At 46.1% G+C, this 27,600-nt stretch overlaps 1 protein-coding gene across 1 annotated transcript in view; it reads right to left on the reverse strand.

The window, feature by feature from the left end:
* The window catches only part of DRG1 (developmentally regulated GTP binding protein 1), a 36,695-nt gene extending 28,388 nt beyond the window's left edge, over nt 1-8,307 (reverse strand). The window contains exons 1-3 of the mRNA XM_007975514.3: nt 8,170-8,307; nt 7,154-7,277; nt 4,410-4,585 (exon numbers count right to left, since the gene is read on the reverse strand). Coding sequence (XP_007973705.2) covers nt 4,410-4,585; nt 7,154-7,277; nt 8,170-8,211 — 342 coding nt within the window. The 5' untranslated portion in view covers nt 8,212-8,307. The remainder of the gene's footprint in view (nt 1-4,409; nt 4,586-7,153; nt 7,278-8,169) is intronic.
* Nucleotides 8,308-27,600: the final 19,293 nt, after the last annotated feature.

Consider the following 27,600-nt stretch of genomic DNA (forward strand, 5'->3'; position numbering starts at 1 on the left):
AACTGTCAAAAAAAAGGGAACTTTAGAGAAAACCTATAGACAACCATAACCAACTGATAGAGGACAGTATCACCAATACAAAAATTAGCTGGGCATGGTGGCACATACCTATAGTCCTAGCTACTCAGGAGGCTGAGGCAGGAGAATCACTTGAACCCGGGAGGTGGAGGTTGCAGTGAACCGAGGTTGTGCCACTGCACTCCAGCTTGGGCAACACAGTGAGACTTCATCTCAAAGAAAAAAAAAAGAAAAAGAAAAAGAAAAGGCCAGGCACGGTTGCTCACACTTATAATCCCAGCACTTTAGGAGGCCGAGGCGAGTGGATCACCTGAGCTTAGAAGTTCGAGACTAGCCTGACCAACATGGTGAAACCCCGTCTCTACTAAAAATACAAAAATTAGCTGGGCATAGTGGTGGGCACCTGTAATCCCAGCTACTTGGGAGGCCAAGACAGGAGAATCGCTTGAACCCGGGAGGCGGAGATTGTAGTGAGCTGAGATCACACCACTGCACTCCAGCCTGGGCAACAGAGTGAGACTCCATCTCAAATAAAAAAATAAATAATGCCCCCCCTACAACACACACACACACACACACACACACACACACGCCCAACAGTATGAGAACTGATATTAGTGAGAACTCGAATAATCTACATGAATAATCTAAAACTTGTTAAAACTGGAATATGACTATAACCTCAAAAAGATCATCTGAAAGAGAGAATAAATAAACTGAGGGAAAAAGTGCAAGGGCTTTCTAACTGTGGCAGCTGAACACAGGCAGAAAATTTATTAAGGCCCAGACAGGTGCGGTGGCTCAAGTCTATAATCCCAGAATTTTGAGAGGTCGAGGCATGCAGATCACGAGGTCAGGAGTTCAAGACCAGTCTGGCCAATATGGTAAAACCCCATCTCTACTGAAAATACAAAAATTAGCCGGGTGTGGAGGCATGCGCACGTAGTCCCAGCTACTCCGGAGGCTGAGGCACAAAAATTACTTAAATCCTGGAGGCGGAGGTTGCAGTGAGCTGAATCGCGCCACTGCACTCCAGCCTGGGCAACACAGCAAGACGCCATCTCTTAAAAAAAAAAAAAGAGGCCGGGCATGGTGGCTCACGCCTGTAATCCCAGCACTTTGGAAGGCCAAGGCAGGCAGATCACGAGGTCAGGAGATCGAGACCATCCTGGCTAACACAGTGAAACCCCGTCTCTACTAAAAATACAAAAAAATTAGCTGGGCGTGGTGGCGGGCGCCTGTAGTCCCAGCTGTCCGGGAAGCTGAGGCAGGAGAGTGGCGTGAGCCCAGGAGGCGGAGCTTGCAGTGAGCCGTGATCGCGCCACTGCACTCCAGCCTGGGTGACAGAGCGAGACTCCTTCTCAAAAAAAAAGAAAATTTATTAAGGCCTTTACAAAAGTAAAGGCAACCTAAATTTAGCTTTTCTTCAGACGAAAATATTTTAAAAGTTAGGTTTAAGAATTTAAATGTAGCAACTAATGATTCAACAATAACAACATTCAATAAAACAGTCAATGCCTAACAAGCAACATTCAATAAACAGTCAAGGCTTTATACATCTGAATTTCATGTTACAACCAACCAAAATCTAAGAAAAACATATTTATTTATATCTTGGGGCCGGGTGCAGTGGCTCACGCCTGTAATCAGCATTTTGGGAGGCTGAAGTGGGCAGATCACTTGAGGTCAGGAGTTCAAAACCAGCCTGGCAAACATGGTGAAACTCCATTTCTTCTAAAAACAAAAAAAAAATAGCTGGGTGTGATGGCATGTGGCTGAAATCCCAGCTACTCAGCAGGCTGAGGCAGGAGAATTGCTTGAACCCAGGAGGCAGAGGTTGCAGTGAGCCAAGATCATGCCACTACACTCCAGCTTGGAAGACAGAGCAAGATGCTGTCTCCAAAAAAAAAAAAAAAAAAAAAAAATGGAATTACAGAATTTTAAGGAATTGAATGTTAAACTACTTCAAACTCCAATGCCTTTAGAAGTTAAAGCAGGTGAGGCCAGGCATGGTGGCTCACGCCTGTAACCCCAGCACTTTGGGAGGTTGAGGCGGGCAGATCACAAGGTCAGGAGATTGAGACCATCCTGGCTAACACGGTGAAACCCATCTCTACTAAAAATACAAAAAAATTAACCGGGCGTGGTGGAGGGCACCTGTAGTCCCAGCTACTCGGGAGCCTGAGGCAGGAAAATGGCATGATCCCAGGAGGCGGAGGTTGCAGTGAGCTGAGATTGTGCCACTGCACTCCAGCCTGGGCAATAGAGACTGACTCTGTCTCAAAAAAAAAAAAAAAAAAAGAAAGAAGTTAAAGCAGGCAACTTAAATACACAAATCAACTGTGTATAGTGCAAAAGGAGTTCTACAGACTTCAGCAAGGTAAAACCTAAGTCCCATAATTTTCAAAGCACTGTACACCCACTCTGTAGGCCAATATCTGCCTATGTGATACATCTGTCTTCTTTACAACATCTGTGGTGAGCGGTGGTTCACCCATTACTTGGACTTCTTCACACATAGTAATTCATTAAATAAGAGGTACCACTCCATTTTTAGGCACCTTTATTGTTAAAGACCTTCCCTACAAAAAAAAAAAGAAACAAAAATAAAACTCCCTCTTTAAGTGGGTCTAATTCTGTATTCTTCCCCCACCAAGTCAGATAACGAGTCCTATCCCATGATAGGACTTTTTTTTTAGGGAACATTCTGGGCAGTCAACTTAATCCAGTTAAGATTAAGGACACCTGGCTGGGCGTGGTGGCTCATGCCTGTAATCCCAGCACTTTGGGAGGCTGAGGCAGGAGGATCACGAGGTCAGGAGCTCGAGAACAGCCTGGCCATATGGCGAAACCCCGTCTCTACAAAAAATAAAAATAAAAAATTAGCTGGGCGCGGGGGTGCATGCCTATAGTCCCAGCTTACTCGGGAGGCTGAAGCAGGAGAATCGCTGGAAGCCAGGAGGTAGAAGGTGCAGTGAGCCGAGATTGTGCCACTGCATTCCAGCCTGGGAGATAGACTGAGACTCTGTCTCCAAAAGAAAAAAAGGTTAAGGATATCTACTAGTATGCTTATATAACTTAGTTTCTGGAGAAAGCCAAAAGAGGAGGAGAAACAGAGGCAGAGGATAAAGGGAGGAAAGAGAGCACCATGCAAAAAAAACCTGGGGGACTCTAAGCTCAGAAGAGACTGAAAGAATGAAGGTTTTCTGGGAAAGAGAAGCAGAGGAGTTAAGCAACTCTATTTTGAAATACTCAAAAGTCCTGAGAGAAGTGTCAATAGCATCCTACACACACAAAAAAAGTTATTATCTTGAGCTGCCAAAGCTGTGACTCTCAACAAGACTCTGAAACCAGCTAGAATCAAGCCATGGTCCAGATACGTCCACACTGCTTCATTCTTGTCATATGCATTTGGACATAGGATCCCAAAAAGGGACATGTGTCTCTGCATGGACATCTGACCAGCTGGAAAAAAAGACCATTAAAAATACAACCAGGGGGTCAGGCGCAGTGGCTCACACCTGTAATCCCACACTTTGGGAGGCCAACGTGGGCGGATTACAAGGTCAGGGGTTCGAGACCAGCCTGACCAGCATGGTGAAACCCCATCTCTACTAAAAATATAAAAAATTAGCCTGGCATGATGGTGCTCACCTGTAGTACCAGCCCCCACCCTCAAATGAAAAAGTAGTTCAGGCCGGGCGCGGTGGCTCAAGCCTGTAATCCCAGCACTTTCGGAGGCCGAGACGGGCGGATCACGAGGTCAGGAGATCGAGACCATCCTGGCTAACACGGTGAAACCCCGTCTCTACTAAAAATACAAAAAAACTAGCCGGGCGAGGTGGCGGGCGCCTGTAGTCCCAGCTACTCCGGAGGCTGAGGCAGGAGAATGGCGTAAACCCGGGAGGCGGAGCTTGCAGTGAGCTGAGATCCGGCCACTGCAGTCCAGCCCGGGCTACATAGCAAGACTCCGTCTCAAAAAAAAAAAAAAAAAGAGAGAAAAAGTAGTTCAAGTGATTCTCCTGCCTCAGCCTCCCGAGTTGCTGGGATTACAGGCATGTGCCACCACGCCTGGCTAATTTTGTATTTTTAGTAGAGACGGGGTTTCTCCATGTTGGCCAGGCTGGTCTCAAACTCCCGACCTCAGGTGATCTGCCCGCCCTGGCCTCCCAAAGTGCTGGGATTACAGGCGTGAGCCACTGTGCCCGGCCCTTTCTCTGCATTTTCACATGCACTATCCCATTTTATTACTGTACTGCTCTATTTCCCCTACCAGGTAGTAAGTCCTGGTAGATCAAAGATCAGGCCTGGCATACAGTGAGCTCCCAATAAAGTTCTTCCTAAATGAAGAATAGATATCTTTCCTTCCTTAGTCTGCAGGCTTGACTCACCTGGATCTTGGCACCTTTGTATCTGATGACACCAGGCACAGTGGTCAGAGTAGTGAATTCATAGGCTGCCACCTCAGAATATACCCCTGCCAGGTTACTAAGCAGTGTCGACTTCCCCACAGATGGAAAACCAACAAATCCAATTCGAGCATCACCTGTCTTGGCCACATCAAAACCTAAAACATCAATGAATACCAAAAAGAGAAGAGTTATCCCCAGGAGTGTTACGACTCATAATTTCTTTCATATTTTTACTGCCTACCCCTCTAGGCACTATTTCTCAAACTTTTTATGGTTTACCTTTAAAGGAGAACTCAAGCACACAAAACTTAAGGGCACAGCAATTCACAAAATTCAATGCAGTGTTTGATATAAAAAAAAACTGTATTTAGGCCGGGCACAGTGGCTCACGCTTGTAATCCCAGCACTTTGGGAGGCCGAGGTGGGCGGATCACGAGGTCAGGAGATCGAGACCATCCTGGCTAACACGGTGAAACCCCGTCTCTACTAAAAAATACAAAAAAGTAGCCAGGTGTGGTGGCGGGCGCCTGTAGTCCTAGCTACTCGGGAGGCTGAGGCAGGAGAATGGGGTGAACCCGGGAGGCGGAGCTTGCAGTGAGCAGAGATCACGCCACCACACTCCAGCCTGGGCGACAGAGCAAGACTCCACCTCAAAAAAAAAAAAAAAAAACCATATTCAAAAAAGTCAGGCACAGTGGCACACATCTATAGTCCTTGCTATTCCAGAGGCTGAGGCAGGAGGATCTCTTGAGCCCAGGAATTCAGGGCAAGCCTGAGCAACATGGCAAAACCTTTCTCTACAAAAAATACAAAAATTAGTCAGGCATAGTGGTGTACACCTGTAGGTCTCAGCTACTCAAGAGGCTGAGGTGGGAGGATCACTTGAGCCCAGGAAGTTGAGGCTGCAGTGAGTTGTGATCACACCACTGTACTCCAGCCTGGGCAACAGAGCAATACCGTCTCCGAAAAAAAAAAAAAAAAAAAAAAAAAAAAAGGTACAGTTCAAACATATGTATGAAAAATGATCCAAAAATAAGGTTGTTAGCTACTCTACCTATGGTGTAGCCCTGCTCTGCCTATGGAGCAGCCACCGTTTTATAACTAAAATAAACAAATTAATTAATTTAAAAGTTTTGTTTTTGTGTCTTACAAATTCTGTAAATTGCATGACTGACTGGGTTTTCCTTTTTTTTTTTTTTTTTTTTTACAATGGCTGCAAACAAGTTTAGAATCAAATTTGTGACCCTTCTCTACCAGGTGCACAGATCTTACACCATTCCTTTTAGTCCTAAATCTATCTTATCTCTCTTGGCTTCAACTTATTTTTCCTACATTTTCCCTTTGCATCAATTTCCTTACTTATTTTTAATCTTGTTGATGATACTGATTTACATATTTCTGTAAACCAGTGTAAATCTACTTTGGTTTTTTTTTTTTGAGACAGAGTCTAGCTCTGTCACCCAGGCTGGAGTACATGATCTCGGCTCACAGCAACCTCCACCTCCCAGGTTCAAGTGATTCTCCTGCCTCAGCCTCCTGAGTAGCTGGGATTACATGTGTGTGCTACCACACCCAGTTAATTTTTGTATTTTTAGCAGAAATGGGGTTTCACCATGTTGGTCAGGCTGGTCTCAAACTCCTGACCTGTAATCCACCCACCTCGGCCTCCCGAAGCGCTGGGATTACAGGAGTGAGCCACCACGCCCGGCCCTACTTTGGTTTTCTTAACATGAGATCTCACTCTATCACCCAGGATGGAGTACAGTGGCACCATCACAACTCACTGCAGCCTCAACCTCCTGGGTTCAAGCAGTCCTCCCAACTCAGCCTCCCAAGTAGCTGAGACCACAGACATGTACCACTATGCTAGGATAATTTTTTATATTTTGTACATCTTCTTTCATACCTATGCCTCATTTGTAAGCCCATAGAGACAGGGCTTTGCTGGTTCCGAACTCCTGGCCTCACGCAATCCTCCTGCCTCAGCCTCCCAAAGTGCTGGAATTACAAGGGTGAGCCACTGCACCCAGCACATGTAAATCATTTTGTATCAGTGCAGGATATAAATAAAACTACAGTACACTTAAGATAATATCCATTTGCCTCTGAAACTGGCAGAACAAAAATAAACATGGTTCAAGAATTCATACTTAGAAAATATAAATCTACTTTAGTAGAACATCTTATTTTTCTCTTTTTAAAAAACTTTTTTTTTTGGCTGGGCGTGGTGGCTCACGCCTGTAATCCCAGCACTTTGGGAGGCCGAGGTGGGTGGATCACCTGAGGTCAGGAGTTCGAGACCAACCTGACCAACATGAAGAAACCCCGTCTCCACTAAAAATGCAAAAATTAGCTGGGTATGGTAGCGCATGCCCGTAATCCCAGCTACTCGGGAGGCTGAGGCAGGAGAATCACTTGAAACCGGGAGGCGGAGGTTGCGGTGAGCTGAGATCTCGCCATTGTACTTCAGCCTGGGCAGTAAGAGCGAAACTCCGTCTCAGAAAAAAAAAAAAAAAGTTTTGTGTTGTTTTTTTTTTTTTTTTTTGAGATGGGGGTCTATGTTGATCAGGCTGGTCTTGAACTCCTGGTCTCGAGCAATCCTCCCATCTCAGCCACCCAGTGTGTTAGGATTGCACTGGGCCATCTTATTTTTAAACCACATGTATGTACTATTTTGACAGAAATTATACCTAAAAGTATATATATTGAAGAAAAGCACAAACCTTCTCCTGGACCCCCACCACCACCACCCTTTGGAGTAATGAGTTCTCGACGAAGCTTAGCAAGACGAGCCTTAAGCAGCCCCAGGTGGTGTGCTGTGGCCTTGTTCTTTTGAGTCCGAGCCATCTAAAAGGGAGGAATCACAGCCATAAATTAGAAGCAGTGAACGCTTCCCCCAGCTTTGAGAGAATAATTTTTTTCCCGAAGTACTACTAATGTTAGCATACCCATTTTACAGGCTTTAAAAGAGTAAAAAATCCACTCTCCCCCATTCAGCTTATTTCCCTCACTACAAAGCAAAGGAAGGCCCAAAGAGGAGAGACGATTAAGGTCATTCCAATTAGTGCCCCCAGACTAGACTAAAACCCATCTGCGGGTTCCTTTTCTACTGTTTGTAGCTGTTAGGACCCATGTGACACTGGGACACCACTTTCCTAACTGTAAAGCGCTCTGAGGGCCGCAGGCAATGGAATCACACATTATCCAGGCGAAATAAACTGTTCCCACACAGATGTCATTTTACTTCCAGATCAGATTACCGGGAGCAAATACTCTGAATCAGGGTGTCATTAGGGTAGAGACTGGGGAAAAGGGGGAATAAGGGGATGCAGCGAAGGATGATAACGAAAGATTCTTAAGTATCTGACCAAGTCAGAGATGGAATAAGGGACAGGATTCAGTGTTGCTCAAAGAAAAAAAACGGAAAGAAACAACAGAACAGGAGCCAAACACTGGGAGGGGGTACACACCAAGGGCCTAAGGTGCAGGGGTGCGGAACGCGGGCCCTGACAAAGGGGAGTCCGGAAGCGTGGGCGCGGGACGAGGGGAAAGCGGCCCTGACTGAGGAGAGTTGGGGACTCCAAGTTGTGGCGGAGGGCAGTCGGAACACCGGCCTCGCCGAGAGAAGTCGCGGAATCTAGGCCCGGCCCTGAGGCGGCTCAAGGAAGAACAGGAAGGAGCGACGCCACCGAAGAAGGGATGCTCAGAGTAAGTGCGAAGCGCTAGCTGCGTCCATTACCTCGGCTTCTATCTCCGCGATTTTAGCTAAGGTGCTGCTCATCGTGGCAAGTACCCTGTGGCCTCCACACTGACTCCCTTCACACACCCGCAGCCAAACTGCCACCGCCACCGGGCGCTACTGCAGTACGCAGACGCGGTACTTTCGAAATCTCGCGAGAGATTTCCGCGTAAGGGTCACCGCGAGTCGTGTAGCGCGGAGTTGTCTCCTCCCCCTCAGCCAACCCCGCCCCGTCCCGCGAGCCAGTGCGGTGTCATAGAGCCCGCGGGAGCGGGGGCCAGAGAGGCCACCCCGGTCTGGGCCTCCCCGAGCGCGCCGAGGGTCGCGCGCAGCTCGGCCCCGCCCACCAGGACCCGATCCCCGCCGCACTGCATGGTGCTGAAGGCCTCAGTGCTGGAGACCCCAGGGCGTGGTGCAAAGCCGACTCATGCTTCGCACCCCTGTTCCTCGCCAGTATCTGCGGGTCCTGGGTCCCCATTTTCACAGCTGGGGTGACACCTCGACTGCCTCCATGGTCTTGCGAGAGCGTAGAGAGCCATCTGCAGCCTGTCTCACCCCCTTTGAAAAAGAAAATGCCCCCTTTCTATTATTCAAAATTATTTTTAGGTTAGTTTTGTTTACTCCGAACCCCGAGTAGAGCACATGGGGAGCCCACAATAAGTGCATTCTTGAATGGATAATTCCCAGAGAACTGTTGCTTGCAACATAGCTTGTAATACCAAAAAATTGAAATCTATTAACACCCATCAGTAGGAAAATGGACAAATGAATAATGCCTCCATCCGATTTTCGAAATACGATTACAGCCGTTAAAACGTAGATCTGTGGTCTGACTGGATATCCAGGACATGTTAAACGGGAAAACAACTAGCAGAACGGCACCTATGTAGTGATACCATTTATGTTATTTTAAAAATTAAATGTACATTTATGTAGGTGTACATGTATGAATGTGCATTGTTTAAAGGCCTAAACAGAAAAATACATCAGAAGCTGTTAACAGTGGGATGGGATGCGAGGAAAGTGCCTTTCACATTTTATTCCACAGAATTTTGAAGTTAAATTTTTACAAGATGAATGTATCCATGTATTACTTGTGTAATAATAAAATTTAACATTTCAAAAGACTCCTCTTCCCCGTGTCTTATGAGGAGGAAGCCAAGACATCCAGGAACTGTGTGGTGGTTTTGAAACCGGTTTGCCTCAGGATCAATGGGTTGTTCTGATAGATGGATTATTCCAGTGGGAGTCGACAGGCCAGGCTTAACCCACAGGGCTGGCCTCCACCCAGCACGGGGAGGGAAGTTTAATTTAGTTAAATTTGTAAACAAGAACTATTCTAACTTCCCAGAGACAAAAAAGGGAGGTTTTCTCATGCATACAGAGGGAGAAACAGAAAGGAAAGCTTTTACAGAAGGTCCCCAAAGGGCCAGAGAGAGTTTCTTCTTTCTTTTCTTTAAGCTCAGCCTTTTTCATAAATAAATTAAGGGATGATGAGGTAATTAGATCCCACACCATTAGCAATGGAGGAGGGAAGATGAGGAGGTCCAGCTGGAATGGGACATAATCAAAGATCAATCTTAAAAGACAGATAAAATCAAATCAGCAGGCCTATCCTACCTTGAAGTACTTAAGGAATTAATTGGCTGACAATATCAAGGGCATCACTGCTCTGTGAGTAGGTCCCCCTTAGCAAATCTGTTATATGAGGCCTACAGATAAGCACTTACTGCTCAAAGACACCCTAGGACCCACCTTGGGGCCCTGAACTGTCAATAGGCACCAAAGAGTAATACTCATTTTCCCCAGAGTCCTGGCTGGCCATCCTACTCATGCAGTGATTATCTACGGTGCTCCAACAGCTGCCCGGCACTGTGACAACACTGGGGACAGAGCAGAGAGTGAATCAGATATGCTCCTGCACATAAGAAGTATCCAGGCCGGTTAAGGTGGCTTATGCCTATAATCCCAGCACTTTGGGAGGCCGAGGCAGGTGGTGGATCACAAGGTCAGGAGATCGAGACCATCCTGGCTAATACGGTGAAACCCTGCGTCTACTAAAAATATAAAAAATTAGGCCGGGCGCGGTGGCTCAAGCCTGTAATCCCAGCACTTTGGGAGGCCGAGACGGGCGGATCACGAGGTCAGAAGATCGAGACCATCCTGGCTAACACGGTGAAACCCCGTCTCTACTAAAACTACAAAAAAACTAGCCGGGCGAGGTGGCAGGCGCCTGTAGTCCCAGCTACTCAGGAGGCTGAGGCAGGAGAATGGCATGAACCCGGGAGGCGGAGCTTGCAGTGAGCTGAGATCCGGCCACTGCACTCCAGCCTGGGCGACAGAGCGAGACTCCGTCTCAAAAAAAAAAAAAAAAAAAAAAAAAAAATTAGCCGGGTATGATGGCGTCCGCCTGTAGTCCCAGTTACTCGGGAGGCTGAGACAGGAAAATCGCTTGAACCCGGGAGGTAGAGTTTGCAGTGAACCAAGATTGCGCCACTGCACTCCAGCCTGGCAACAGAGCAAGACTCAGTCTATAAATAAATAAATAAATAAATAAATAAATAAATAAAAAAGGATCCAGGCTGGGGGCCGGGCGTGGTGGCTCACGCCTGTAATCCCAGCACTTTGGGAGGCTGAGGTGGGTGGATCGCCAGACATCAGGAGTTCGAGATCAGCCTGGTCAACATGGTGAAACCCCGTCTCTACAAAAAATACAAAAATTAGCCGGGTGGTAGTGGCGTGCACCTGTTATCCCAGCTACTCTGGAGGCTGAGGCACGAGGATTGCTTGAACCCAGGAGACGGAGGTTGTAGTGAGCGGGGATGGCACCACTGCACTCCAGACTGGCAACAAATCAAGACTCTGTCTAAAAAAAAAAAAAAAAATACAAAAATTACCCGGGCGTGGTGGCGGGTGCCTGTAATCCCAGCTACTCGGGAGGCTGAGACAGGAGAATCGCTTGAACCTGGGAGGCAGAGGTTGTAGTGAGCCGAGATCATGTCACTGCACTACAGGCTGAGCCAGGACGACAAGAGCAAGACTCCATCTCAAGGGAAAAAAAAGAAGTATCCAGGCTGGGAGGCCAAGGCCAGGACCTTAGGTTCAGCTCCTAAGAGCCATAGCTACCCCATGTCTGTTAAGTACCAACTGCAGCAGGGAGGGCCCATTTGGTCATACCAGTAAACCACCAGCACCTTGGTACTAAATGTGTAAAAAATAAATAGGCCGGGGACAATGGCTCACAGTTTAATCCCAGTGCTTTCAGAGGTTGAGGTGGGAGGATCACCTGAGGCCAGGAGTTCAAGACCAGCCTGGGCACGGAAGCCAGGAGTTCAAGACCAGCCTGGGCAACATAGGGAGACCCCCATCTCTATTAAAAAAAAAAAAATTATATTAGCCAGTCTACAAAAAGTTTAAAATTTAGCCAGGCGTGGTAGCGCATACCTGTAGTTCCAGCTATGCGTGAGGCTGAGACAGGAGGATCACTTGAACCCAGGAGCTCAAGGCCACAGTAAGCCGTGATCAGATCACTGCACTCCAGTTTGGATAACAGCAAGACCCTGTCTCAAAAAAAAAAAAAAAAAATTATTCAGGCTTGGTGGCCCGCACCTGTAGTCCTAGCTACTGGGAAGGCTCAGGCAGGAGGTTCGCTGGAGCCCAGGACTTTGACGTTACAGTGAGCTATGATCCCACCACTGCACTCCAGCCTGAGCGATAGAGCGACAAACTGCCTCTAAAATAAATAAATAAATAAACAAAACAAAGATTGACAGAAAATCTTCATCTCTTGCTGAGACACTCCCACCATACCAAAACTATTACATGTGGTCAAATATACAGGCTTTCTCTGGCACTGTTTTACTTCTTTGATTCCCATTAAACCATGATTCCTAGCCAGGTTTGGTGACTCATGCCTAGCTCACTCCCAGCACTTTGGGAGGTCAAGGCAGGAGGATCGCTGAAGCCCAGGAGTTTGAGACCAACCTGGGTAACACAGCAATACCTCATCTCTACAAAAATAAAAAAATTAGCTAGGTACAGTGGGCAACATGAGGAAACCCCATCTCTACAAAACATAGTGTGGTGGTGTAATCTTAGCTACTCGGGAAGCTGAGGTGAGCCCAAGAAGACAAGGCTGCAGTGAGCTGTGATCATGCCACTGCACTTCAGCCTGGGTGACAGAGTGAGACCCTGTTTCAAAAAAACAAACCAGACAAAAAAAAAATGAAAAAAACAAAACAAAAAAGACATGACCCCATGAGGAAGGAATGATACCGTATCTATCTCCAGCACCAGCAGACATGCAGCTACAACAATCTCTTGAAAAATATTTTAAAAATGGAAATTTTAAGAAAGAGAGAAATTTTTTTTTGCAAGAAGCAGAAAAGATGTTTGACGGGATGTATATCCCAGTTACTCTGATTTTATGACACATTGTATACATGTATCAAAATATCACATGTAGCCCCAAAATATGTACAACTATTAAATATCAACAAAAATTGTAGAATAAAATAAAATAGAAAGAAATTATTTAATTTTTTTCTAAGTAGCCTGTATATGTTATTATAGACACCTTAGTAATTGAGTCGGGTTGATGGAAGAAACAGGATGATAAACGAAAAATCCATTTTTTTTTTTTTTTAGACAGGGTCTCACTGTGTCACCCAGACTGGAGTGCAGTGGTGCAATCTAGGCTTACTGCAACCTCCGCCTCCAGGGCTCAAGCCATCCTCATACCTCAGCCTCCGAAGCAGCTGGGACCACAGGCTTGCACTGCCATGCCCGCCTTTTTTTTTTTTTTTTTTTTTTTTTGTATTTTTAGTAGAGATGGGGTCTCACCATGTTACCCAGGCTGGTCTTGAACTCCTAAACTCAAGTGATCCACCCACCACAGCCTCCCAAAGTGCTGGAATTACAGGCATGAGCCACCACACTCAGCCATTACCATTTTCTTAAGCCTACCTTCTAAACAGATCAAAATTCCCAGTATATTGTAGCAGTAGAGAATGGGAAGCCCTGGATGAAGGACAGTGATTAACGTCATTACTGAGTGATAGATGTTTTCCTTCTAGAATGTGAAATCTCAGATGGGTATGGTGGTTCACACCTGTAATCCCAGCATTTTGGGAAGCCAAGGCAGGAGGATTGCTTGAGCCTAGGAGTTTGAGACCAGCCTGGGCAACATGGCAAGACTCCGTCTCTGAAAAAATAAAATAAGAAAGGAGAATCTCAGGAATGAGCACATCTAGGGCATGATGAAGACAGTTCTTCCCTACAAATGTGTCTCTTAGATGGAAAAAATGAAAGTGTATAAAAGTCTTCATTAAATCAAAGTCTGCTTCTTTTGCCATCCAAGTTGGTGATTCCTTGACCCATGTCTAGTCATTTCAGCTCAGTATGTATTATATGCCAGGGATGGTGACAGACACTGGGAATACAAAGATACTTTTCTTTTTTCCCTAGATGACAGAAGAGGCCTGAAGGTATGGGAATGCCCAAATGTCAGTAGAGGTAGATGTCAGAAGAAATAGTTACAGGGTGCCTTGTGAGATTCAAAGGAAAAAGTGCTCACATCTGGTTTGGGTCAGAAAAAGACTGGTAAAAGATAGGCCTGGAAAGATGCAGATAGGCATGGAGGAAAGAAGACATTCCAGACGGATGAGCAAAGCCCGGACAGGGGGAAGCACAGCACACATCTGCAGTCTCCACAAGATGACAAGAGCCGCTGGGCTAGAGAGAGAGTGTATATAATAAGGAATCCCAAAATGGAATTTTTTTTGAGACAGTGTGTCCGGAGTTGGTTCCTCCCAGTGGGTTCTTGGTCTCACTGACTTCAAGAATGAAGCCGTGGACCTTTGCAGTGAGTGTTACAGCTCTTAAAGGTGGCACAGACCCAAGGAGTGAGCAGCAACAAGATTTATTGCTAAGAGCAAAAGAACAAAGCTTCCACACCATGGCAGTGAAACCAAGTGAGTTGCCACTGCTGGCTGGGGGAGGGGTGGCCAGCTTTTGTTCCCTTATTTGTCACCACCCACGTCCTGCTGATTGGTCCATTTTACAGAGCGCTGATTGGTCCATTTTACAGAGCACTGATTGGTCCATTTTACAATCCTCTGGCTAGCTACAGAGTGCTGATTGGTGCGTTTTACAATCCTAACTACAAAGTGCTGATTGGTGCATTTTACAATCCTCTTATAAGAAAGAAAAGTTCTCCAAGTCCCCACTCAACCCAGGAATTCCAGCTGGCTTCACCTCTCAAAAGGATCTCACTCTGTCCCCTGGACTGCAATGGCTGCAATGGTAGCTCACTGCAACATCCAGCTTCTAAGCTCAAGTCATCCTTCTGTCTCAGCCTCCCAAGTAGCTGGGACTACAGACTTGTGCTACCACACCCAGGTAATTTTTTAATTTTTTGCAGTGATACAGTCTCACATTGTTGCCCAGGCTGGTCTTGAACTCCTGGCTTCAAGTGATTCTCCTGCCTAGGCTTCCCAAAGCATTGAGATTACAGATGTGAGAGACTGAACTTAGCCCATAAAATTATTCCTTTTTATTTTTTGAGACAGAGTCTAACTGTGTCACCTGGGCTGGAGTGCAGTGGCACGATCTCGGCTCAATGCAACCTCTGCCTTCTCGGTTCAAGTGATTCTCCTGCCTCAGCCTCCTGAGTAGCTGGGACTACATGCACCTGCCACCATGCCTGGCTAATCTTTTTGTATTTTTAGTAGAGATGGGGTATCACCACGTTGGCCAGGATGGTCTCGATCTCCTGACCTCGTGATCCACCCACCTCGGCTTCCCAAAGTGCTGGGATTACAGGTGTAAGCCACCGCGCCCAGCCCAGAAAATTATTCTTAAATATCAGAACACATCCTACTCATTCAAGATCATGAATGTGGTTGGCATGGGCAGTCATTTTGGGGTAAAAATAAAATACTACTCTGCGAAAGGATATAATAAACTTGTATTGACAAAAAGTTACAACAATGTCCAAAACCCCAGAATTATTGTTCTAAGTATCTTAAGAGAAGAAACAGAGGAACTGGACTAAAGAAAAACCCAATTAAAACCCTAGCGTAGAAATATCAATCTACTTTAGCAAAATGGAGGTGTTGGGACGGGGGGGAATAGAAAAATAATTTTGATCTAAATGTTTAGTCTTTATTTGTGATACGTCAACAGATAAATATAGCTTTGATTATGATGTTAGCAATAGGAAGGTAGCTATGCTAGAATTGAGAAAGCATAGCAGAGTTTCTAAAATAATAGAGGGATAGGCCAGGCGCAGTGGCTCACGCCTATCATTCCAGCACTTTGGGAGGCTGAGGTGGGAGGATCACTTGAGGTCAGGAGTTCAAGACCAGCCTGATCAACACGATGAAACCTGTCTCTACTAAAAATAAAAAAAGTATCTGGGCATAGTGGCATGCACCTATAATCCCAGCCACCCAGGAGGCTGAGGCAGGAGACTCGCTTGACCTGGGAGGCAGAGGTTGCAGTGAGCCGAGATGGTGCCACTGCACTCCACCCTTGGCAACACGGCGAGATTTTGTCTCTAAAAAAATAAAATTAAATAAATAAATAAATAAATAAAATAAAAGGGGGATAAAGAATTTGATTAAGGCACCAAAAGTAAGGAAAAGAGAAAGAGGAAATAATACAGTAGAATAAAATAGTAAGCCTAAAACTGAATGAAAGAAATAATATCCAATATACCTGTTATCATACAATAAACAGGCTGAATTCCCCTTTCAAAACCAGAGATTGTCAAATTGGACTTTTAAAAAATCTAGCTGGATTTTATTTTTTAAAATATTTTTAAAAAGAAGAAACAGGGTATCCCTGTTGCTCAGGCTGGTTTCAAACTTCTGAGCTCAAGTGATCCTCCTGCTTCTGCCTCCCAAAGTGCTGGGATTACAGGCATAAACCACTGTGCCCAGCCTCTAGCTGGATTTGAAAAAAACAAAAAAACAAACAAACGAAAAACACCTAAACAATGTGACAAAGAAAGGATAAAACAAAAGAATGAAACCATTATTATTATTATTGTTATTATTATTATTATTATTTTAAGACAGAGTGTCACTCTTTCACCCAGGCTGGAGTGCAATGGCGCAATTTCGACTCACTGCAACCTCTGTCTCCCAGGTTCAAGCGATTCTCCTGCCTCAGTCTTCCCAGTAGCTAGGATTACAGGTGCCCACCACCATAGCCAGTTAACTGTTTTTGGTTTTTTTAGTAGAGACAAGCGTTTCATCATGCCGGCCAGGCTGGTTTCAAACTCCTGACCTCAAGTGATTAACCCACCTCAGCCTCCCAAAGTGCTAGGATTACAGGCGTGAGCTACTGCGCCCGGTCAAAAGAATGAAATTAGATGATGATCAAAGATATACCAGATATGTGCAACAAAAAGAAAGCAGTATTATTCATAATAGGTAAAAAGTGGAAACAACCCAAATGGCTGTTAACTGATGAATGAATAAATAAAATGTGGGATACTCATATAGTGGAATAATATTCAGCCATAAAAAACACAATACTAACACTGCATACAACATATATGAACCTTGAACACTTTTTTTTTCTAGATAGAGCCTTGCTCTGTTGCCCAGGATGGAGTGCCGTGGCACGATCTTGGCTCACTGCAACCTCAACCTCCCAGGTTCAGGCGATTCTGGTGCCTCAGCCTCCTGAGTAGCTAACTTTACAAAAAAATTTAACAAATTAGCCAGGCAGGGTGGTGCTTATCTACAGTTCTAGCTACATGGGAGACTAAGGTGGGAGGATCACTTGAGCCCAGGAGTTCAAGGCTGCAGTGAGGTACAATCATGCCACTGCACTCCAGCATGGGTGACAGGGCAGGAGGCAGGGAGGAGAAAAACCAAAGAAAAAAAAAAAGAGAGCGAAACAAAAGAAAGGTGGGCACGGTAATCCCAGCACTTTGGAGGCCGAGGTGGTGGGCAGATCATGAGGTCAGGAGTTCGAGACCAGCCTCACCAGCATGGTGAAACCCTGTATCTACTAAAAATACAAAAAATTAGCTGGGCGTGGTGGTCCGCACCTGTAATCCCAGCTTCTTAGGAGGCTAAGGCATGAGAATCACTTGAACTCAGGAGATAGAGGTTGCAGTGAGCCAAGATCATGCTGCTGCACTCCAGCTGATAGAGTGAGACTCTGTCTCAAAAAAAAAAAAAAAAAAAAAAAGAAAGTAGATTAGTGGTTGCCTAGGATTTGGGGTGGGATAGAAGATAGATGAGGAAGCTGGGGGTGACTGCCAAAAGGTACAGGATTTCTTTTTGAGGTGATTAAAATGCTATAAAATTGCCAGGTGCAGTGGCTCATGCCTGTAATCCCAGCTCTCAGCAAGGCAGAGGTGGGAGGATAGCTCGAGCCCAGGAGTTCGAGACCTGCCTGGACTATATAGCGAGACCCCATTCTCCACAAAAAGGAAAAGAAAAAAAAGTGTAAAATGCTATAAAATTGTGGTGATAGCTGTACAAACTTGGGAATATGTATCCTAAAACCACTGAATTGTAATTTTTAAAAGAATATAAGAGCCAGGTGCAGTGGCTGGTGCCTGAAGTCCCAGCTACTAGGGAGACTGAGGCAAGAGGATGGCTCTTCAGCCCAGGAGTTTGAGCTATGATTCTGCCACTGCACTCTAGCCTAGGTGACAGAGTGGGACCCTGTCCCTAAAAACAAACAAAAAACAGAATGCAAGAATACTTCTTCTTCTTTTTTTTTTGAAACAGAGTCTTGCTCTGTCACCGAGGCTGGAGTGCAGTGGTGCAATCTCGGCTCACTGCAACGTCCGCCTCCTGGGTTCTAAGGGATTCTCCTGACTCAGCCTCCAGAGTAGCTGGGATTACAGGTGCACACCTCCACGCCCAGCTAATTTTGTATTTTTAGTAGAGACGGGGTTTCACCATGCTGTCCAGGCTGGTCTCTATCTCCTGATCTCAGGTGATCCACCAGCCTCAGCCTTCCAAAGTACTGCGATTATAGGCCTGAGCCACTGCGCCCGGCTGCAAAAATGTTTTTTTAAAAAAAAAAATTCTATCTGGCAGGACACGCAGTAGTCTCTCTCTCAGTTTAGGAGGGTCGTCTTAAGAATAGGACTCACTCTTGGCCGGGCGTGCGGTGGCTCAAACCTGTAATCCCAGCACTTTGGGAGGCCAAGACGGGCAGATCACGAGGGCAGGAGATCGAGACCATCCTGGCTAATACGGTGAAACCCCATCTCTACTAAAAAATACAAAAAATGGCCGGGCGCGGTGGCTCAAGCCTGTAATCCCAGCACTTTGGGAGGCCGAGACGGGCGGATCACGAGGTCAGGAGATCGAGACCATCCTGGCTAACACGGTGAAACCCCGTCTCTACTAAAAATACAAAAAACTAGCCGGGCGAGGTGGCGGGCGCCTGTAGTCCCAGCTACTCCGGAGGCTGAGGCAGGAGAATGGCGTAAACCCGGGAGGCGGAGCTTGCAGTGAGCTGAGATCCGGCCACTGCAGTCCAGCCCGGGCTACAGAGCAAGACTCCGTCTCAAAAAAAAAAAAAAAAAAAAAAAAATACAAAAAAGTAGCCGGACGAGGTGGCGGGTGCCTGTAGTCCCAGCTACTCGGGAGGCTGAGGCAGGAGAATGGCGTAGACCCGGGAGTCAGAGCTTGCAGTGAGCTGAGATCCGGCCACTGCACTCCAGCCTGGGCGACAGAGCGAGACTCTGTCTCAAAAAAAAAAAAAAAAGAATAGGACTCACTCTTAAAGGCACAAGAGGGACCAGGCGTGGTGGCTCATGCCTGTAATGCCAGAACTTTGGGAGGCTAAGATGGGCAGATCACAAGGTCAGGAATTCAAGACCAGTCTGGTCAACATGGTGAAACCCCATTTCTACTAAAAGTACAAAAATTAACCGGGTGTGGTGGCACACGCCTGTAGTCCCAGCTACTCGGGAGGCTGAGGCACAAGAATTGCTTCAACCCAGGAGGCCGAGGCTGCAGTGAGCCGACATCACGTCACTGCACTCCAGCCTGGACAACAGAGCAAGATCTTGTCTCGAAAAAAAAAAAAAAAAAAAGAATTACAAAAGGTTATTATGTGTAACTCTGTGCCAAATACTTAGAAAATCTAGGGAAACCTGTAATCCCAGCACTTTAGGAGGCTGAGGCAGAGGGGGATTGCTTGAGGCCAGGAGTTTGAGACCAGCCTGGGCAATATGGCAAAACCCTGTCTGTACTAAAAATACAAAAGTTAGCCTGGCATGGTGGCTCGGACCTGTAGTCCCAGCTACTTGGGAGGCTGAGGCATGAGAATCACTTGAACCTGGGAGGCAGAGGTTGCAATGAGCCAAGATCGTGCCATCACACTCTAGCCTGGGCGAGAGTGAGACTCTGTCTCAAAAAAAGAAAAGAAAAAAGAAAAAGAAGGGGAAGGGGAAGGGAAGGAAAAAGAAAAGAAAAGAAAAGAGAAAAGAAAAGAAAAGATAGGGCCGGGAGTGGCGAATCACGCAGGGAGATCACCGAGATCACACCACTGCACTCTAGCGTGGGTGACAAAGCAAGACTCTGTCTCAAAAAAAAAAAAAAAAAAGAGAGAAAGAAAGAGAGAGAGAGAGAGAGCGAGAGAAAGAAAGAAAGAAAGAAAGAAAGAAAGAAAGAAAGAAAATAAATAAATATAGGAGAAATAATGACTTCCTTGTTTTTTAAAAAATAAAATGTTACAATTTTCCTAAGAAGACAGAGAAGACATAAATACACTAATAACTACAAAAGAAATTAGAAGCTAGACACGGTGTCTCACACTTCTAATCCTAGTACTGTGGGAGGCTGAGGCGGGTAGATCACCTGAGGTCAGGAGTTCAAGACCAGACTGGCCAACATGACAAAACCCTGTCTCTATCAAAAAGACAAAAATTAGCCAGGTCTCGTGGCTTGCACCTGTAGTCCCAACTACTCGGGAGGCTGAAGCACAGGAATCACTTGAATTGGGGAGGTGGAGGTTGCAGTGAGCCAAGATGGCACCACTGCACTCCAGCCTGCGTGACAGAGCTAGACTCCATCTCAAAAATAGATAAATAAATAAAATAAAATAAAATAGAAATAAAATAAATTAGAAAAGTAAGTGTTCATTTTAAAAGGCATCAGGCTTAGATGGTTTTATAGCTGAGTCTTATTTTTTTTTGTTGTTGTTGTTGTTTGTTTGTTTTAAGATGGAGTCTCACTCTGTTGCCCAGGCTGGAGTGCAATGGCACCATCTCAACTCACTGCAACCTCTACCTCCCGGATTCAAGTGATTCTCCTGCCTCAGCCTCCCGAGTAGCTGGGATTACAGGTGCATGCCACCACACCCAGCTAATTTTGTATTTTTTTTTTTTTTTTTTTTAGTAGAGACAAGGTTTCACCATGTTGGCCAGGCTGGCCTCAAACTCCTGACCTCAAGTGGTCCACCTGGCTTGACCTCCCAAAGTGCTGGGATTACAGGTGTGAGCCACCATGCACAGTCAGTTGTCTCCAATTTTAAAGAACAGGAGGAGCCTTATCTTCATTTCTTCATTATGCTAATAGTTCCATGGGTATACACATAAGTCAAAACTCATCAAATTGTACACTTTAAGTATGAACAATTTATTATATGTCAATTATATTTCTAAAAAGATGTTTACATAATGTAAGTGAAAGTAGGACTTCCACTCTCAGTGATGATGAACTCATCCAACAACCTTTTTTTTTTTTTTTGAGACAGAGTCTTGCTGTGTCATCCAGGCTGGAGTACAGTGGCATGACCTCGGCTCACTGCAACCTCTGCCTCCCAGGTTCAAGAGATTCTCCTCCCTCAGCCTCCTGAGTAGCTGGGATTACAGGCATGCGCCACCATGCCCAGCTAATTTTTTGTATTTTAGTAGATATGGGGTTTCACCATGTGGCCAGGCTGGTCTCAAACTCCTGACCTCAAGTGATCCACTCACCTCAGCCTCCCAAAGTGCTGGGATAACAGGTGTCAGCCACTGCGCCTGGCCCAACAATCTTTTTTTTTTTTTTTTTTTTGAGACGGAGTCTCGCTCTGTCGCCCAGGCTGGAGTGCAGTGGCCAGATCTCAGCTCACTGCAAGCTCCGCCTCCCGGGTTCACGCCATTCTCCGGCCTCAGCCTCCCGAGTAGCTGGGACTACAGGCGCCTGCCACCTCACCCGGCTAGTTTTTTTTGTATTTCTTAATAGAGACGGGGTTTCACCGTGTTAGCCAGGATAGTCTCGATCTCCTGACCTCGTGATCCGCCCGTCTCGGCCTCCCAAAGTGCTGGGATTACAGGCTTGAGCCACCGCGCCCGGCCCCAACAATCTTAAACAACTAAAAAAACTGGAGAAAATCAGAGGCAGATGTTTTCAGTTATTGAAAAAAAGGCAAAATAGACTATGATATTTGAGAAAAAGGGAAATAGAAAAGATGACCCCCATGTTTGTCCTGGCTTTCTGCCTGGGGACAATTTCCCAATTACAGTGGAGGAAAGTGGATTCCAGGCAAAGAAGTATTCTTCCTGAGCTGCAGAGGCAGAAATCAGTGTTTGGGGCTGCTGAAGTAGCTGGAATGTGCAGGACAGGGTACAGGAAAGAAGGGAGCAGCACCACAGGGAGTGGGAAGAGACAGAAGTTTACATGCAGTCTGTAATCTCAGCACTTTGGAAGGCTGATCACTTGAGGTCAAGAGTTGGACACCATGCTGGCCAACATGGTGAAACCCCGTCTCTACTAAAAATACAAAATTTAGCTGGGCATGGTGGCATGTGCCTGTAATCCCAGCTACTTGGGAGGCTGAGGCAGGAGAATCACCTGAACCTGGGAGGTGAAGGTTGCAGTGAGCTGAGATGGTGCCATTGCACTCAAAGCTGGGCAACAGAATAAGACTCTGGATGGGAGGGGAGGAGAGGGAGAGGGGGAGGGGAGAGGAGGGGGGGAGGAGGGGGAGGGGGAGGTTAGGTTTACGTGGGAATTCCTCTTGCGTCTGTGGCCAAAAAAGGCTGGGCTGTAGGCTATGCATGTACAGAGTGAGACTCTGCAAGGCCCAGCAGAGAACAACTGTGGCAGGATTGACAGCTGAAAAGAGATACCAGAGTTTGCTCAGTGGTGGGACATGCGGGAGTTCAAATCCAGCCAGAGTGAAAAGAACATGCCGAACATCTTGGGCATTCAGTTGAGATCCGCAAAAGACCATGCATCAGGAGTAAGGACTAAGTGCTAGAATAAGGTCCATGCCTTACCACCAAAGACAAAAACAAAATAAATCTGCCTAAACAAAACTTAAAACTAAACCTGACAGGAACAAGAGGATTTGCCAGTAATTTACCTACCAGAACAAAACTTAAAGCCCCTCAGCCAGGTGTGGTGGCTCACACATGTAATTGCAGCATTTTGGGAGGCCAAGGCGGGCAGATCACCAGAGGTCAGGACTTCCAGACCAGCCTGGCCAACATGGAGAAACCCCATCTCTACTAAAAATACAAAAATTAGCCAGGCATGGTGGCGTGTGCCTGTACTCCCAGCCACTCAGGAGGCTGAGGCAAGAGAATCACTTGAACCGGGGAGGTGGAGGTTGCAGTGAACCAAAATCACACCACTGCACTCCAGCCTGGGCGACAGAGCGAGACTCCATCTCAAAAAAAAAAAAAAAAAAAGTGGGGGGAACCTCCTCTTTCGGCTTTGGAGCCCCCCTCCTTCTGTCTCTGTATGAGGGAGCCTCTTCCTTCTGCTTTCTTTCTTGCCTATTAAACTCTCCACTCCATAAAACCAAAAAAAAAAAAAAAAAAGCAAAACTTAGCCAGAGCCAGATGTGGTGGCATGCACCTGTAATCCCAGCTACTTGGGAGGCTGAGTCAGGAGAATCACTTGAACCCAGGAGGTGGAGGTTGCAGTGAGCTGAGATCGTGCCACTGCACTCCAGCCTGGGCAACAGAGCAAAACCCTGTTTCAAAACAAAACAAAAAAACTGAAAGCCCTTGAAAGGAAGACAACAAAATCCAGACTGCATATCATAATCTGTAACATTCATAATGTCTAGCATACAACAAGGAAGTACTAGACCTGCAAAGGTGGATGAAAATGAGACAGGATCTAGAGAAAAGGGCCAAGTAAAGTGGCTCACACCTATAATCCCAGAGCTTTGGGAGACCAAGGCAGGAGGATCATTTGAGGCCAGGAGTTTGAGGTTGCAGTGAGCTACAGTTGTGCCACTGCACTCCAGCCAGGACGACAGAGCAAGACCCTGACTCTAAAAATAATAATTTTCGAAATCTAGAAAAAAGGTCAGAAGAAAAAGGGACCTAGATGTTGGAATTAACGGAAAAGGACTTAATACAACTATCATAAACACGTTCAAGAATTAAAAGGAGGCCAGGAATGGTGGTTCACACCTGTAATCCTAGCACTTTTAGAGGCCCAGATGGGTGGATCACCTGAGGTCAGGAGTTCAAGATCAGCCTGGCCAACATGGTGAAACCCCATCTCTACTAAAAATACAAAAAGTAGCCGGGTGTGGTCGTGGGCACCTGTAATCCCAGCTACTTGGGAGGCTGAGGCAGGAGAATCACTTGCAGTGGAGGTGCGGTGGAGGTTGCAGTGAGCCGAGATCGCACCATTCCACTTCAGCCTGGGTGACAAAGTGAGACTCTGTCTCAAAAAAAAATAAAAATAATTCTTTTCAAAAGAATTAAAAGGAAGAGCTGGCCATGGTGGCTCATGCCTGTAGTCCCAGTACTTTGGGAGGCTGAGGAGGGCAGATCACGAGGTCAGGAGATCGAGACAATCTTGGTTAACACGGTGAAATCCCATCCCTACTAAAAATACAAAAATTAGCCGGGTGTGGTGGCAGGCGCCTGTAGTCCCAGCTACTCAGGGATTGAGGCAGGAGAATCACTTGAACCCGGGAGGCAGAGGTTGCAGTGAGTGGAGATCACACCACTGCACTCCAGCCTGGGCAACAGAGCGAGACTCTGTCTCAAAAAAAAAAAAAAAAAAGAATTAAAAGGAAAATATAGACTGGTCGTGGTGGCTCATGCATGTAATCCCAGCAATTTGGGAGGCCGAGGCAGGCAGATCACTTAAGGTCAGGAGTTCCAAGACCAGCCTGGCCAACATGGTGAAACCCTGTCTCTACCAAAAATATAAAAAATTAGCTGGGTATGGTGGTGCGAGCTTGTAATCCAATCCCAGCTACTTGGGATGCTGAGAACCTGGGAGGTGGGTGTTGTAGTAAGACAAGATCACACCACTGCACTCCAGCGTGGGCAGCAGAGTGAGACTCCATTTCAAAAAAAAAAAAAAAAGGCCATAATGAGATAACATCTAAGCAGAAAAATGAAAAATATAAAAAATGGGATTCATGGAAAAGTACAATATCAGAAATGAAAAATTCACCATAGTTAACAAAAGATTAAAAAGTACAGAGTAAAGCTAAAATAAACTTGAAAGACCAGTAAAAATTATCAAAGTTGGAAAAACAGAAAGGACAAAATGAACAGAGTCTTAGTGTCTCCTGGGCCAATATCAAACTATAACACCTGTAATAGGAGTCCACAAGGAGATGAGAGATAATGGAGTGGAAAAACTTGTGAAAAAAGAAAAGCCAAAATTTCCTCCTTTTTTCTTTAGAGAAGGGTCTCTTGTTGTGTGGCACAACCATAGCTCACAGCAGCCTTGAAGTCCTGGGCTAAAACCATCCTCCCACTTCAGCCTTCGAAGTAGCTGGGTTTATAGACATGCACCACCACACCCAGCTAATTTCTAAATTCTTTTTAGAGGTGATATATTGCTGAGGCTGGTCTCAAACTCCTGGCCTCAAGCAATCCTCTAACTTCAGCTTCCCAAAGTGCTGGGATTACAGCATGATCCACTGTACCCAGTCTAAAATTGACTTTTATACTTTTTAAATTTCTTTAAAGGAAAACTGTTTAAAGCAAAAACAAAAATATTGTATTGTGAGATTTTACAACACTCATAAAATGTAAGACTATCATAGCACAGAAGACAATATTGGGGATGTAAATGGAATTATACTGTTGTGAGAGTCTTACATTTTTCATAAAATGATACAATATTAAGGCAGGGTGCAGTGGCTCATGCCTGTAATCCCAAGGCTTTGGGATTACAAATGAGGTCAGGAGATCAAGACCATCCTAGCCAACATGATGAAATCCCATCTCTACTAAAAATACAAAAATTAGCCGGGTGCAGTGGCACGCACCTGTAGTCCCAGCTACTCAGGAGGCTGAAGGAGGAGAATTGCTTGAACTCGGGAGGCAGAGGCTGCAGTGAGCCGAGTTCGCACCACTGCACTCCAGCCTGGTGACAGAGCGAGACTCTGTCTCAAAAAAAAAATGGCCACAAACAAGTATTAGAAGATATATACTTGAGGCGGGGTGCAGTGGCTCACGCCTGTAATCCCAGCACTTTGGGAGGCCGAGGTGGGCAGAACACGAGGTTAGGAGATCGAGACCATCCTGGCTAACATGGTGAAATCTCGTCTCTACTAAAAACACAAAAAATTAGCCGGGCATGGTGGCGGGCGCCTATAGTCCCAGCTACTCAGGAAGCTGAGGCAGGAGAATGGCGTGAACCCAGGAGGCAGAGCTTGCAGTGAGCCAAGATCACGCCACTGCACTCCAGCCTGAATGACAGCATGTCTCAAAAAAAAAAAAAAAAAGATATATACTTGAAAATGGCTGAGGAAGTAGTTTTTAAGTGTTCTCACCACACACACAAAAAAAGTATGAGAGGTAAGGCATTTGTTAATTAGTTTGATTTAACCATTTCACATATTCTTTTTTTTTTTTTTTTTTTTGAGATGGAGTCTTGCTCTGTCGCCCAGGCTGGAGTGCAGTGGCCGGATCTCAGCTCACTGCAAGCTCCGCCTCCTGGGTTCACGCCATTCTCCTGCCTCAGCCTCCCGAGTAGCTGGGACTACAGGCGCCCACCACCTCGCCCGGCTAGTTTTTTTGTATTTTTTAGTAGAGACGGGGTTTCACCGTGTTAGCCAGGATGGTCTCGATCTCCTGACCTCGTGATCCGCCCGTCTCGGCCTCCCAAAGTGCTGGGATTACAGGCTTGAGCCACCGTGCCTGGCCTCACATATTCTACATATTTCAAAACATCATGTTGTACACCATAAATATATATAATTTTGTCAATTAAAACAATAAATTTAGGCTGGGCACAGTGGCGCATGCCTATAATCCCAGGACTTTGGGAGGCCGAGGTGGGCAGATCACCTTCAGTCAGGAGTTCAAAACCAGCTTGGCCAACATGGTGAAACCCCGTCTCTACTAAAAATACAAAAATTAGCCAGGCGTGGTGGCACGTGCCTGTAGTTCCAGCGACTTGGGAGGCTGAGGCAGGAGAATCACTTGAACCTTGGAAGCAGAAGTTGCAGTGAGCTGAGATCATGCCACCGCACTCCAGCCTGGGCAATAGAGACGCCGTCTCAAAAAAAAAAAAAAAGGTGAGCCAGGCATGGTGGTACACACCTGTAATCCCAGCTACTTGGGAGGCTGAGACACAAGAATCACTTGAACCTCGGAGGTGGAGCCAAGACTGCGCCACTGCACTCCAGCCTGAGCAACAGAACGAGACTGTCTCAAAAGGAAAACAATAACAAGAAAACACACCATGGGCGAGACCCTGTCTCATATAAATAAATAAATACACAATGATCCCAACTGTTTGGGAGTCTGAGGCAGGAGGACCACTTGAGGCTAGGAGTTCTAATTTCTCCTGGGCAACATAGTAAAACTCTGTCTCTAATAAATAAATAAATAAGCCATGACAAGTCCAAAAAGGTCTTGGAAGAAAGGAAAAATCTTTATATGTTATTACTTTGTGAGTTTTTTTTCTTTTTTTGAGATGGAGTCTTGCTCTGTCCCCCAGGCTGGAGTGCAGTCGCCCAATCTCGGCTCACTGCAACCTCCACCTCCCGGGTTCAAGCCATTCTCCTCCTCAGTCTCCCGAGTAGCTGGGACTACAGGCGTCCACCACCACTACTGGCTAATTTTTTGTATTTTCAGTAGAGACAGGGTTTCACCGTGTTAGCCAGGATGGTCTCAATCTCCTGAACTCGTGATCCACTACCCACCTCGGCCTCCCAAAGTGCTGGGATTATAGGCGTGAGACACTGCTCCCAGCCTATGTTATTACTTTCAACAGCACATATTTTTCCAGGCGCAGTGGCTCATGCCTGTAATCCTAGCACTTTGGGAGGGCGAAGCGGGTGGATCATGAGGTCAGGAGTTTGAGACCAGCCTGGCCAGCATGGTGATACCCTGTCTCTACTAAAAATACAAAAAAATTAGCCAGCCATGGTGGCACGCGCCTGTAGTCCCAGCTACTCTGGAGGCTGATGCAGGAGAATTGCTTGATCCCGGGAGGCAGAGGTTGCAGTGAGTGAAGATCG

Source organism: Chlorocebus sabaeus, chromosome 19 (genome assembly GCF_047675955.1).
Source record: "Chlorocebus sabaeus isolate Y175 chromosome 19, mChlSab1.0.hap1, whole genome shotgun sequence".
In the NCBI taxonomy this organism is placed as follows: domain Eukaryota; kingdom Metazoa; phylum Chordata; class Mammalia; order Primates; family Cercopithecidae; genus Chlorocebus; species Chlorocebus sabaeus.